Source organism: Rhinopithecus bieti, unplaced genomic scaffold (assembly GCF_001698545.2).
Source record: "Rhinopithecus bieti isolate Rb0 unplaced genomic scaffold, ASM169854v2 scaffold_32081, whole genome shotgun sequence".
Classification (NCBI taxonomy): Eukaryota; Metazoa; Chordata; class Mammalia; order Primates; family Cercopithecidae; genus Rhinopithecus; species Rhinopithecus bieti.
This window is the reverse complement of record NW_016814436.1, coordinates 2646453-2661021: the sequence shown is the minus strand read 5'-3', so window position 1 is coordinate 2661021 and position 14569 is coordinate 2646453. Positions and strand designations below refer to the sequence as shown.

The 14569-nt window shown below is 46.3% G+C and overlaps 2 protein-coding genes across 4 annotated transcripts in view; one reads left to right on the top strand and one right to left on the bottom strand.

Annotated features, from left to right (window-relative positions):
• LOC108514511 (chromosome transmission fidelity protein 8 homolog) overlaps nucleotides 1-9139 on the bottom strand; it is a 14487-nt gene extending 5348 nt beyond the window's left edge. Inside the window, exon 1 of one of the 3 annotated variants that reach the window (XM_017850777.1) lies at nucleotides 9066-9139. The gene's annotated coding sequence lies outside the window, so the exon portion shown is untranslated. The remainder of the gene's footprint in view (nucleotides 1-9065) is intronic. The other 2 variants (XM_017850774.1, XM_017850776.1) reach the window with 2 other exon arrangements.
• A 311-nt stretch (nucleotides 9140-9450) lies between these two features.
• UTP4 (UTP4 small subunit processome component) overlaps nucleotides 9451-14569 on the top strand; it is a 44480-nt gene continuing 39361 nt past the window's right edge. Inside the window, exons 1-3 of the mRNA XM_017850773.1 lie at nucleotides 9451-9652; nucleotides 10419-10579; nucleotides 13930-14121. Coding sequence (XP_017706262.1) covers nucleotides 9451-9652; nucleotides 10419-10579; nucleotides 13930-14121 — 555 coding nt within the window. The remainder of the gene's footprint in view (nucleotides 9653-10418; nucleotides 10580-13929; nucleotides 14122-14569) is intronic.

Below are 14569 nucleotides of genomic sequence, written 5' to 3'. Positions count from 1 at the left end.
GGCCGGATCTCAGCTCACTGCAAGCTCCGCCTCCCGGGTTTACGCCATTCTCCTGCCTCAGCCTCCCGAGTAGCTGGGACTACAGGCGCCCGCCACCTCGCCCGGCTAATTTTTTGTATTTTTTAGTAGAGACGAGGTTTCACCGTGTTAGCCAGGATGGTCTCGATCTCCTGACCTCGTGATCCGCCCGTCTCGGCCTCCCAAAGTACTGGGATTACAAAAATTAGCGGATGTGGTGGCAGGTGCCCATAATCGCAGCTATTCGGCAGGCTGAGGTAAGAGAATCGCTTGAACTCTGGAAGGCAAAGGTTACAGTGAGCCACGATTGCTCCACTGCACTCTATCCTGGGCAACAGAGTGAGACTGTCTCAAAAAATAAATAAATAAAGCCAAGGGAACTGAAAAAGTCCTCCAAACATCTTTAGTGAATGGTAGGATGACTTCTGATGTGATTCTTATCAAAAGCTTTGACCACCTTTCACTTAGATATGAAAATACCCTGATACTTAGATAACAGACTTTGGCTGGGAGCAGTAGCTCATGCCTGCAATCCCAGCACTTTGGGAGGCTGAGGTGAGTGGATCACCTGAGAACAGGAGTTTCAGACCAGCCTGGTCAACATGGTGAAATCCCGTCTCTACCAAAAACACAAAAAATTAGCTGGGTGTGGTGGCGCATGCCTGCAGTCCCAGCTATTTGGGAGGCTGAGGCATGAGAATCACTAGGACCTGGGAGATGGAGGTTGCAGTGAGCTGAGATCACACCACTGCACTCCAGCCTGGGCAAGAGAGAAAGACTGTCTCAAAGAAAAAAAAAAATATGCTTTCATTATATACAACAGCAGCACCACCTGGTGGCAAATTTGGAGTACTTTACAAGAACTGGACATTTTTGCCTAAAGAACTGGCTTCACTTTCTGTGAAAGATAGATTCATTGGGGGTTGATGGGAGAGGGGACAAAACTACAGCTTCTGGCTAAGTACTGTCAATGTATATATGGAGTTTAGTGGAAGGTTATTAGTTCAATGTTTGCGAACTGTAGTATGGAAAGTTAATAGGTATTAAAATTGTGCTCAAGCTTAGCAAACACCCAATTAAAATGTTAAGCAGATTTTATTTTTTTTTTGAGATGGAGTCTCACTCTGTCGCCCAGGCTACAGTGCAGTGGCATGATCTCGGCTCACCGCAACCTCCACCTTCTAGTTTTAAGTGATTCTCCTGCCTCAGCCTCCTGAGTACCTGGGATTACACGCATGCGCCACCATGCCAGGCTAATTTCTGTATTTTTAGTAGAGACGGGGTTTTGCAATGTCGGCCAGGCTGGTCTCGAACTTCTGACCTGAGGTGATCCAGCTGCCTCAGCCTCCCTAAGTACTGGGATTGCAGAAGCAAGCCACCATGCCCAGCGGATTTCTTTAAGAGACAGGATCTTACTATGTTGCCCAGGTTGGTTCCAAACTCCTAAGCTCCAGGGATCCTCCCACCTCAGCCTCCCAAAGTGGTGGGATTACAGGTGTGAGACACTGTGCAAGCTTGAGATTTCTTTATTAGTATGTTAATCTTCCTTTTGGATCTCCAGCCTTATAGTATAACTCTACTCCTAGAGCACCAAACACTGTGGCAACATGAAATTGGTCAACTCAGTAGACTTTTTTTGAGATGAAGTTTCACTCCTGTTGCCCGGGCTGGAGTGCAATGGCACAATCTCAGCTCACCACCACCTCCACCTCCTGGGTTCAAGCAATTTTCATGCCTCAGCCTCCCGAGCAGCTGGGATTATAGGCATGTGCCACCATGCCTGGCTAATTTTGTATTTTTAATAGAGACGGGGTTATTCCATGTTGGTCAGGCTGGTCTCAAACTCCCGCCCTCAGGTGATCCATCCGCCTTGCCCTCCAAAAGTGCTGGGATTACAGGTGTGAGCCACTGCACCCCGCCAACTCACTAGACTTTTTAAATTCAAATGTAAGTAGCAGCTAACATGTTTTGAATTTTTACTATGCATATATATTGGTGGTTTCTCATTCAACCATCATAACAAGTCTATCATATAGGTATTTATTCCTATTTTGCAGATGAGGCTACTGAGGCATACACAGATTAAGTCACTTGCTTATATGTTGGACACACACAGCTGCTATGTCATAGAGTAGAAATCTGGGCCATCTGACTAGCTACACTCATAATCACTACACAATTCTGCCTTCCCAAAGGAAAAAAAAGTATTAATGAGAACGAAAAGGAATCAAGGCATCAGGCAGGCATCAAATACATGCAAGAGCTGGTCAGGGCAATATAGATTCCGGAGAGCATCCCTGAATTGAGTCAGACCTTCTGCACCAGCACAGGTTGTGGGACCACTGGAAAAGGGGTAATACACAAGCTCAGAACCCAAACATTCCAAAAGAGGCCCCACACTACTGTCAACAGAACTAAAAGCACTTTAAAAATCCTTTTATAAGGTTTCTTGAAGAAGGATAACAGTTTAAAATCAGAAGGCCTAAATTCAGCTCTCCTGCCTGTAAGTGTGGAGCTCTTTATTGTGTAGTCAAGAACAAGTCACTTTATGACTATGACACCTAGATTATGTCCTATTAAACTACTGCAAAGACCAAATATAACACATGCTAAGGTGCTTTAAAGACTCCAAGCTCTATTGAGATGAGCTGTTTTTTTAAGACAGTGAGATAAGAAAGTCAGCCTTTTGATCCATAATTTTGACTATAACTTAAGGAATGGTGTATTTTATTTTATTTTATTATTATTTTTTGAGACGGAGTCTGGCTCTGTCGCCCAGGCTGGAGTGCGGTGGCCGGATCTCAGCTCACTGCAAGCTCCGCCTCCCAGGTTCACGCCATTCTCCTGCCTCCGCCTCCCGAGTAGCTGGGACTACAGCTACAGTTTTTTGTATTCTTTAGTAGAGACGGGGTTTCACCGTATTAGCCAGGATGGTCTCGATCTCCTGACCTTGTGATCTGCCCGTCTCGGCCTCCCAAAGTGCTGGGATTACAGGCTTGAGCCACCGCGCCCGGCCAGGAATGGTGTATTTTAGCCACGAATCAAAAAAGGCTCAATAATGCAGACAGACAGAGAAGGGCTCTTGCAAATGTGCTTTTGATGATGATGGAGTATATTTTCCTGGATGGGTACAAGTGACAGTAAAACACAGGTGGTTTTAGAAAAGCGATAAGGTACACAGGTACACGGTATATTCCAGGAAGATCAAGGCGGGGAAGGAGACAGAGCCTACTTCCTGACAACCAAAATCAATCGTCAAGCACTGTGACCATGTGCTTGAGAAAAATGCAGAAATATTTTCAGCGCATTCTCCATTTCCTGGACAGTCTCCTGTTAGAAGGGGAATTCACAACAACGGTGTGGAAAACCACTGTTGCTGGGATGGCACAGCTGTTACTTGCATACCAATCCCCTGTGCCTCAGTAAGACTGCACACCTTTATACACTGATGTAGGAGGCTCTGCCTGTGTACTTCTATGGCATTACCAGACATCTAGCAATGCTCCTGCAAATAGTTCTGTGGCCCACAGGCCTCAGCATCTTAGCGCCATACTCAGTCAGGCTGGTAAAAACTTGTCTTATCCTAGAACTATTGGGATGCTGCAGATGTATGTAGAAATGAAGTTCGAGCCCAGCTTCTAAGAGTTCACAAGAACTCACGGACTGCTCTGGCCACAGTTAGGTAATTTATATGCACATGGGTGTATTTACTAGTCAGGAAAGTAGACGAGGGCATCCTTTAATGAATTTTAAATTCTACTTTAGCACCTTAAAATATCCTGTAACACCTGAATTCCATGATTTCTTTTCTTGCTCCTTGAGATTCTACGCTACGCAACTGTTTGTAGGGCTCAGTAGGTAGGGATACCTGAGTACTTCCCTGAGCACACACCTGATGGAGGTGGCAAGGAGCATGTACTTCATTCAGTGTGGAACTGATTAAATAGCATGAGGCTGGGCGCAGTGGCTCATGCCTATGATCCCAGCACTTTGGGAGGCCGAAGCGGGCGGATCACTGGAGGTCAGGAATTTGAGGCCAACATGGTGAAACCCCATCTCTACTAAAAATACAAAAATTAGCCAGGCGTGGTGGCGGGTGCCTGTAGTCCCAGCTACTCGGGAGGTGAGACAGGAAAATGGCTTGAACCTGGGAGGCGGAGGTTGCACTGAGTGGAGATCACGCCACTGCACTCCAGCCTGGGCAACAAAGAGTGAAACTCCGTCTCAAAAAAAAAAAAAAAAAAGGCATATGAATATGAGAACATGCAACCCAATGTGCCCCCATCCCCTTGAGAGTAGACAGAGTAGGAAAAAGAGGTGGGGAAGAAGTATAATACAAATAAATCCCTATTAGAAATAACAAGCATAACAATGGAAATTCTCTGTTTAAGAAGACTATGTCTAAGGCTTCAGTCTCAATTCATTCCAGCAACACTGAAACAACTGGAGCAATTTCTAGTTGTTTGTTCTAAGCTGTGGCTTGTTTAGAAATTGCAGCTCCATCAAGAGCATTTGAAGGTACAGTTTGATGAATACACTATACATGATGTCAAGAAACTAAAAGGGAGTCAGTGGAAGAGCTCTCCCAGCAACTTTTTTTTTTTTTTTTTGGTGAGACGGAGTCTCCCTCTTGCCCAGGTTGGAGTGCAGTTGCTCGATCTCAGCTCGTTGCAACCTCTGCCTCCCAAGTTCAAGTGATTCTCCTGCCTCAGCCTCCCAAGTAACTGGGACTACAGGTGCCCGCCACCACACCCAGTTTATTTTTGTATTTTTAGTAGAGATAGGGTTTCACCGTGTTGGCCAGGCTGGTCTCGAACTCCTGACCTCAAGTGATCTGCCCGCTTTGGCCTCCCAAAGTGTTGGGATTACAGGTGTGAGCCACCATGCCCGGTCAACTTTCTCTTTTTTTTTGAGACAGAGCCTCACTCTGTCACCCAAGCAGGAGTGCAGTGGCACAATCTTGGCTCACTGCAACCTCTGCTGCCCAGGTTCAAGCGATACTCCTGCCTCAGCCTCCTGGGTAGCTGGGATTACAGGCACCTGTCACCACGCCCTGCTAATTTTTGTAATTTTAGTAGAGATGGGGCTTCACCATAAAGGTCAGACTGGTCTTGAACTCCTGACCTCATGATCCACCTGCCTCGGCCTCCCAAAGTGCTGGGATTACAGGCGTGAGCCACTGAGCCTGGCCAACTCTCTCTTGAGAGCAGAGTTCAATCCCAGATTTGGCTAGGACTGACATGTCTTTCGTTAAGAACAGGAATTCCAGGTTGACAAGGTTAACTGCAGAGCCGGGGAGAGACTTCTGTGATATCGCTTTTCAAAAAGAGTTAAATTCATTATATTACAGTGTGGTATCAGTCTCACAGGCCACAACTCATGTGTAGCCTTGAAGAGATAAAAAGGTATAAAGAAAACCAAAACTGTCCCTGCAATAAATTATATATCCTGTCCCCATTCTCATGAGGGGGGAAAAGTTTTCCTCTTGATCTTTACGGGCCTTCACACAGCTACATGAACTACACAATACATCAATTCTGTATTCCTGTTAGTCAAATGACTATCTCAGTAGAGGAAACTTTTTTCCCCTTAAAAAGGCACCAGCATTCAAAGAATCAATCCAGATCCACAATGGGAATCCTACCCCAAACCAAAAAGCTTTGGCTGTCATCAGACCACTCTGGGATATACCTTATTTAACCAGCATTTGGCTTCTCTCTTTTGAAGTTAGTAACTACTATTATAAAAAACCTGCCGGGCGCGGTGGCTCATGTCTATAATCCCAGCACTTTGGGAGTTCGAAATCAGCCCGACCAACATGGTGAAACCCCATCTCTATGAAAAATACAAAAATTAGTCAGGCGTGGTGGCATGCACCTGTAATCCCAGCTACTCAGGAGGCTGAGGCAGGAGAATCACTTGAACCCGGGAGGCGGCAGTTACAGTGAGCCGAGATCACGCCACTGCACTCCAGCCTGGGCGACAAAGCAAGAGTCCGTCTCAAAAAACAAACAAACTAAAACAAACAAAAAAAAAACTGGTAAATCAAAGCACCACCACGATTTCTTAAGAAAAGTCCAGGCAGAGGCTGAGTGTGGTAGCTCACGCCTGTAATCCCAGCATTCTGGGAGGCCAAGGCGGGCGGATCACAAGGTCAGGAGATTGAGACCATCCTGGCTAACACAGTGAAACCCCGTCTCCACTAAAAATACAAAAAATTAGCCACACCTATAGTCCCAGCTACTCGGGAGGATGAGGCAGGAGAATGGCGTGAACCCAGGAGGCGGCGGTTGCAGTGAGCCGATATCATGCCACTGCACTCCAGCCTGGGCAACACAGCAAGACTCCGTCTCAAAAAAAAAAAAAAAAAGAAAAAAAAAAAAAAAAAAGGTCCAGGTAGAACATTATTTTTATAATACAAAAAACTTCATTTCTCATATAGCTAGCTTTGTTCAAACACTTATCTGGATCCTCTTATTTCACCCTAACACCCTATGATTTTTAGCATGGTCTTCTCACTCCCATTTCATAAATGAGGAAACAGGCTGAGAGGAGCTAAATGTTAACTGGTCACACAGCTACTTAAGTGGAGAGCTGGGATATGAACCCTAACCCCTCCACAATCTTGCCCCTCTTGCAGTTCTCACACAGTCCCCTCTTGTAAAGCACCTCTGTGTGAGAACTTCCCTTACTTTACAAATATTAGCCTCGTTCTCACAGCATCTCTTACAAAATGGCAAGCAAGTAACCTATGGAAAGACGGTGCAACTTGCCACCAAAGTAACTATTGTATCTGTGGGGTAGGCAGTTAAAACAAACGAGAAGCTTGCTTTTATCATACCCAATTGAGATGTTTCAGTTTTCAAACTTTTAGAAAAATCTACTCAATGCCACCTCAAGAACACAAAGCTTCACCCTACACCTCTGCTTCCGAGTGTGAAAGTAAGTGAAGAGAATAGAGGACATTCTTTGTCAAGTATTCATTTTAATCTTCCACAAAATTTAATTCTTATCCTCTGGTCTCTGAATCGTTAAATATTAAATTGTTAAAAGATTACTGTCTTACAGAGAACAGAACAGCCTGAGCAATGATCTTCATAATTCATAAACCTTCAAAATAAAATGTGGCAGAAGAAAGTGTGATATGTATCCAATTAAACCGAACATATGGCTTATAGCAAAAAAAGAGGCTTTGACTCAATGATTTAACCTCAATACAAATAACTAAATTTTAATAAAGCTAAACAATATTTTAGAAATTGTTTCATTTTGTACTTTTTAAGACAGGAAACCAAGGCTTTAAATTCTCAACCCTTAAACATTCTTTTCTAAACTGGGGTGAAATCACTTAATTCTTTGAGTGTAAACATTCACAATTTTAAATTTTTTGCTAGACCAACAGTTGGCATTTATTGGGCTTTTGTTTTTTGATCCCAGGGTGGATACTTTGTTTAGGGATACAGTGAAGCATTCACTTGTCATACAGACCTGGATTCTGTGATTTTCACCTATCCCATATGTGACAGTGGGTAGTTTAACCTCACAGGTTTTCCTAACAATAAATTGAGCATAAACTCCTATTTCGAAAGGCTGTTGCAAGAACGAGTAATGAATGTAAAGTTTTTAGCACATTGTCTAACACACGGTAAACCTTCAGGGTCAAGCTATTGATTTCCCAGAGGAAGGTGGCATTTTCTTAGTATTCATCCAATAGAATGTCTTAATACTACTGTATTAGCATATTAATGTTCATAATGGACTAAAGCATTCTACGAAAGCACCAGGTCATCAGAATAAAATCAAGTTTTCATAACAGCAGCAGAATTCAAACACGGCAGTTGTAGTTCACCAAACTGCTTCAGGGATTAAGCTCTGGAAGGTAATTTCTCTAAATACAATGACTATGTCCTCTATGTGCCTTTCCACCAAGTGAACTCTGAACGTTTTACATACAACTGAACACAGATTATTTTTATTTGTAGTGTTATCGTGGTTTTGTGACTGAAGGGGACAGGTCTATACTTTTGAAGGGGATCTTGTTTCTTGAAAGGCTTATGTCACTAAGTCTAAAATCCTGTTTCCAAATGAGAAGCTTGCTCCCCTCCAAAAGGGGGCTGATGGAGGGTTGGTGGAATTGAATGCTTCCAAACTTTACATTAGTGAAGAGTGTGTTCAAAAACGTATGTGGATGCTATGCATACACGTGATACTTCCCATCACATTTTAGGATTCCCACGTTGGAGGGAATCAATTACTGGTATTTGTAGCAATGGGTGGAAAAGATGGCTTCAGTCGATCTGAGTTACTGCAGTTTTCTCCATCTTCTGCTACTCTGCAGCCCCATCTTAGTCTGTCCTCCTCTTAATGCTACGGCCCCTTGTATTCCCCCAAACCCTTTCCTTTCCAGCCCGGCGTGGAGTCTCCCTCTATCCTCTTCCTCCCACCCACCCCCATCTTCTCCACCCACTCCCTCTCGGCCCCCTCCCAACCTTTCTGCTAGAGCTACAAACACTTCCTATTTCTAGTCCCACCCACTTTCTGGGACTTCTCAATCCGCTTCCCCCTCTTCTCCACCCCCCTCCACATTACAAGCTGTTTTAACCCCTTTTCCTGCCTCCCAGGGAAACTATTCTTTAAACCGCCTTCCTCCACACCACCCACCGGAGTGGTCTTCCAAACCGTTCACCCTCCTCCCAAAGATTACTCTTTCAACGTCCTTTCTCTACCACCCTCGTTCTCCAAATTGTTCCCGGTTCTCAAGTACTCCGCTCCTCCAGGACCCCATCCCACTCGTCTCTACGGCTTCCCACCCACAAAAGAACCTGGAATGACTCTCCAACCACCCTTCCAATTACCTCTCCCAGAAGCCTCCCCACTCCACGATTACAAATGTTCCCTGGAACAAAACCTCACGGTCCTACCCCCCACCCCGAACTCCCCTTTCTGCTATTCCCGCTACTTCCTAGGTTCCAGTTCTACTCCGCTCCCGCAAGCATAGCGGGCTGGACTCCCTCCCAACCCCGGGAAGAACCCCTTCCCGCACGTACCTCGAGGTTCCGGCCCGCGCCGCCCCCTTCTCCGTCCTCCGCCCGCGCTCGGCCACCCTTTCCGCCCTTCTCACGCTCCTCCCCGCTCGCTCCCTTCCTTCCCTCCGCCTTCCGTCTCCACACCGCTCCCTTCAAACTCCCGGCCCGCCCACGCCCGGGAGCCTCCGGGCTCGCCTCCCCATCTCCGCGCAGCCCTCCCCTTCCCAGCCACCCCTCCCCGCCGCGTTCCCCGCCCCTCGCTCGCCATTCTCCTCTCCAGCGCGCGCCCGCCCGCCCGGCTCCCTAGCTTCCCGCTCCCTCGCAGCCCTCGCCCCATCCCCGGCCTCGAGCCCTCTGCTCCGACGGCCATTACCGTCGCCCCCCGCCCGCGGCCACCATGACTGCAATGGGCGGCCGCCGAGCGCGGCGCCGCGCGGCCAACGGGCGACAACCGAACCTCCCGCCGCCGTCGCCGCCGCCGCGAGCACTGCCTGCGCACTTCCGACTATGCGCCAGGAGCACTTCCGGGGCAGAGCCTGAGAGCGCGCGCGCACGTGGGGCCGGGGCGGAGAGAGGCGAGCGCCGGGAAGGGGAGAGTGCGGCAGCTGGTGAGTTGGGGAAGGGGCGTGGGAAGCGGCTGCGAGAGCTGGGAGTCTTACACGGTGGGCCGGCCCAGGGTCGGCGTCCGGCTGATCTCCTTGTCCCGAGGGTCTCCTTGTCCCGAGGCTGGGTGGGGGCTACTCTGTAGACTCTGGGAGAAGGAAGGGGAGGCGAAGACGGCGCGCGCCTCAGGCGCCCTGGCCCTGCCGAACGCGCCTGCTCAGTCTGCGGGTTCCTAATCTTGAAGCTAGACGAGTGAGGGGCGAACAAGACCCAGTCTCTACTCTGGCCCAGTGTGTATGTTGGCCGGCGTCGGGGGGACGGGGTAGGGTAAGTGACAGACGTCAGACCAGGCAGCCAGAGTAAGTCAAACCCTGTCGCTTCTTCCTCAAGAGGAGCTCGGTTCTGCCTGCCCCATCAGCCTTACTGTCACTACCTCAGTTTAGGTCTGTTTGCAAACTTAACAATAGAGTTGAGGAGAAATGCTTGCAAAAATGCGGATTCCTAGGCGCCCCAAGATTGGAATTTTGGAGCTATGGAGTAGGATCCTTTTTGATTTTTTGCTGAAGCCTCCTTGTTATTCAAACCATCCTGAGCTTTTTGAAGATTGAGCAATTCTTGGGGGTGGGGGGCATTGTTAGTAGCTATTCGGAAATGAACTTCAAGGAGATGTTGGAGCCTACTGTCCAGAACAGTGATATTAAGGAACTGAATACTATATGTGACATACTGCAGTTAACATTGAACAATAATGACTCTCTTTTCCCCCCGCAGGAATGGGTGAATTTAAGGTCCATCGAGTACGTTTCTTTAATTATGTTCCATCAGGAATCCGCTGTGTGGCGTACAATAACCAGTCAAACAGATTGGCTGTTTCACGAACAGATGGCACTGTGGAAGTTTATAACTTGTCAGCAAACTACTTTCAGGAGAAAGTAAGTCATTTGGGAGTCTGATATGGTGTTTTCATGTTAATTTCTTCTGAAGTTCAAGAAACTTGTCTTTTATAATCGAACTAATAGAGGACTTCCAAGCCCCTCTGAAGTTGTTTAGAACTACCGAACTTCTGAGATCTCCTGTCTAACTGATGAGAGAAGCTCAGTTTCAATCTGTGTAATGTTGATTAGAAGGGTCCTACCTAGAAATGTGTCATCTCACTGCCTGTCATTGGAAACTGAGGTTTGCTGGATCTTTTGGCCACAGGAAGGGAAATTGTTGGTATATCAGTCTCAACACCATTGCAGCTTTGGTAAGCAACATTTCCTGCTGGGAGTGTCAGTACTGTTTCATTGTCAATTCAGAAAAAAATGATAATACATTTTAATATCAGAAACTTTTTGGTGATGTGATGGCAGGAAGGTGGATTCCAAAGTTCATCTGTCTGAGAGGATGTAGATCTACATGTCTACATTTGGGAGTAAAGGAGATTTAAAATTAGGTAAAATGTCCTTTGGGTGTATGCGGAGGTCTGTTAGTCCTTTTTCTTCTCCCTTCCAAGGTCACTGACTAGTAATTTTCTTCAGGTGCAACATCTTAGTACATGTTGAATGACTGTTATGTACTGGGTACTGTGATGTAAATGAACAGATGGGCAAATGAGTGAATTCAGTGCCCAGCAGCCTGGTACCTGGAATTTGGGCATTCTGTAAATGTTTCTCGGTGAATGAGTGGCAAATACTGGGTACTAAGACAGATGTCAGAGGCATTACCTTTACGGAGCTCAAAGACCAGTGGGAGAAACGTAAGTGTACAGTCTCCAACCTGTAAAATAAATACGATAAACTGAAACACAGGCATAGAACCTTAATAGAGAACTGCCTTCTCTGAGAGGTGGGTTTAGGAAATGTGGAAAGGGATGATTTACTGAGCTCACCCCTGAAGAACTAATCAGAATTTAAAAACTACAGGCCAACCACAAATGGGTTACATTCTGTAGTATGAAGAACATGTGATGGTGTGTGCTTATTGCATCCTGTGATTTTCTTTCTTTTTCTTTTTTTTTTTTTGGAGACAGAGTCTCACTCTGTCAGCCAGCCTGGAGTGCAGTGGCGTGGTCTTGGCTTACTGCAAGCTCCGCCTCCCTCTCCTGCCTCAGCCTCCCAAGTCGCTGGGATTACAGGTGTGCACCACCACGCCTGGCTAATTTTTTATTTTTGTGGAGATGAAGTTTCACCACGTTGGCCAGCTTGGTCTTGAACTCCTGACCTCAAGTGATCTGCCCACCTCAGTCTCCCAAAATGCTGGGATTACAGGTGTGAGCCACCGTGCCAGACTGATTTTCTTTTTATTGTTTTTTTTCTTTTAACAGTCATGGCTATATTGTGATTTTTTTTGTTTGTCATTTATAACAGTTATAACTATATACTTTGTGTGTTTTTTTAATGTCTTCCATGCAGAACTTCCAGTTTTATGAGAATAGGAACCATGTCAGTGATAATCACATCTGCATTCCCACCATTTATCAAGTGTCTTGTACAGAGCCACTGCTTAGTAAATGTTTGTTGAATGGTTAAGTCAACCATTCCTTGCCTAGTGTTCCTTATTTTCTTTTCTCCTTCATCTGTTTTATTTTTCAACAGTTAATTAACTCAGGCTAGTTTCCTGCTTTCCTTATATTCCTTTTCCTACTAGATATGATTGCTTAGCTCTGTCAGTGACTCTCAGCAAGAAAAAATTAGTATGTTAAAGTGAAAACTTTAGGGCATAGTGGCTCACACCTGTAACACCAGCACTTTGGGAAGCCAGGGCAGGCAGATCACCTGAGCCCAGGAGTGCAGACCACCCTGGGCAACATAGTGAGACCCCATCTCTAAAAAAAAAAAATAATAAATTAGGTAGGTGTGGTGTTGTATGCCCATAGTTCCAGCTATTTAGAGAGTTGAGGCGGTTGGATCACTTGAGCTTAGGAGGTTGAGGCTACATTGAGCCCTGATCGGGCCACTGCACTCCAGTCTGGGTGACAAAATGAGACCCTGTCTCAAAAAAAAATAAATGAAAGTGGACCTGGTGTGGTGGCTCACTCATGCCTGTAATCCCAGCACTTTGGGAGGCCGAGGCGGGCAGATCACCTGAGGTTGGGAGTTCAAAACCAGCCTGACCAACATGGAGCAACACTGTCTCTACTAGAAATACAAAAAAACTAGCAGGACGTGGTGTCACATACCTGTAATCCTAGCTACTCAGGATGCTGAGGCAGGAGAATCGCTTGAACCCGGGAGGCGGAGGTTGCGGTGAGCTGAGATTGCACCATTGCACTTCAGTCTGGGCAACAAGAGCAAACCTCCGTCTCCGAAAAACAAAAAAGTGAAAAGAATATGAACATATGAGCTAGGAGTAAGGAGACCTTCATTTACCTCATGCAATTGACTTTGGCACTTTTGGCAACCCACTTAACCGATATGTATCTTGGCCTTCTCAAGTTGAAATAGGAAAAATTAGAGCTGGGTGCAGTGGCTCACACCTGTAATCACAGCACTTTGGGAGGCTGAGGCAGGCAGATCACGAGGTCAGGAGATCGAGACCATCCTGGCTAACACGGTGAAACCCTGTCTCTACTAAAAATGCAAAAAAAAAAAAATTAGCTGGGCATGGTGGCGGGCACCTGTAGTCCCAGCTACTCGGGAGGCTAAGGCAGGAGAATGGTGTGAACCCGGGAGGCGGAGCTTGCAGTGAGCCAAGATCACGCCACTGCACTCCAGCCTGGACAATAGAGCAAGACTCCGTCTCAAAAACAAAAAAAAGAAAAGAAAAGAAATAGGAAAAGTTATACTTATTTAGTTCCTTTTTTGTCAAGCAGGTCTAAGAATAAAATGCCTTGATAGATATGAAAACTTTTGAGTTGGGTGCAGTGGCTCACGCCTATAATCCAGGGACTTTGGGAGACCAAGGCTCACTGCAGCCTCTGCCTCCCAGGCTCAAACAGTCCTACCCTGTCAACCTCCGTAGTGACTGGGACCGTAAGTGTGTGCCACCACACCTGGCTACTTTTTATATTTTTTGTAGAGACTGTGTCTCCCTCTGTTTCCCAGAGTGGAGTGCAATTTAAACCTTTTCTACTGAAAATGTTTTGCTGAACTAGTCCTAGTAAAAGAAACAAATTTAACTGTATAAAAGTAGTTAGAATTTGAGCTGAAGAAACGAAAATGTTAGTAGGCATGATCTGAGAGCACAAAACTCCACACTAGTTATTTATGGGGAAGTTGTTTTTGCCATGTTGCCTGTGACCACTCAGTACCGGTACCTGATGAATTTGTGGGAATGTTGAGAAGTTATGGTGTTTCTGCAGTTTTTCCCAGGTCATGAGTCTCGGGCTACAGAAGCTCTGTGCTGGGCAGAAGGACAGCGACTCTTTAGTGCTGGACTCAATGGCGAGATTATGGAGTATGATTTACAGGCATTAAACATCAAGTATGCTGTGGATGCCTTTGGAGGACCTATTTGGAGCATGGCTGCCAGCCCCAGTGGCTCTCAACTTTTGGTTAGTAAGCAGCTATTGGTAATTCAATCCAAAATTTCTCTTGTGCCTGCTCAGACTTTCTTGCCTGTGCTTATAGGAGAGTAACAACGTATTATGGCATGTGGCAACCCCAACTACAAGGTTGAAATTGATACTGAAGATTTAAAAAATCCCCAGCGCCAGGCGTGGTGGCTCACGCCTGTAATCCCAGCACTTTGGGAGGCCAAGGCGGGCGGATCATGAGGTCAGGAGATCGAGACCATCCTGGCTAACATGGTGAAACCCTGTCTCTACTAAAAATACAAAAAAATTAGCCGGGCGTGGTGGTGGGCGCCTGTAGTCCCAGCTACTCGGGAGGCTGAGGCAGGAGAATGGCATGAATCCAGGAAGCGGAGCTTGCAGTGAGCCGAGATCGCGCCACTGCACTCCAGCCTGGGCGACAGAACGAGACTCCGTCTCACAAAAAAAA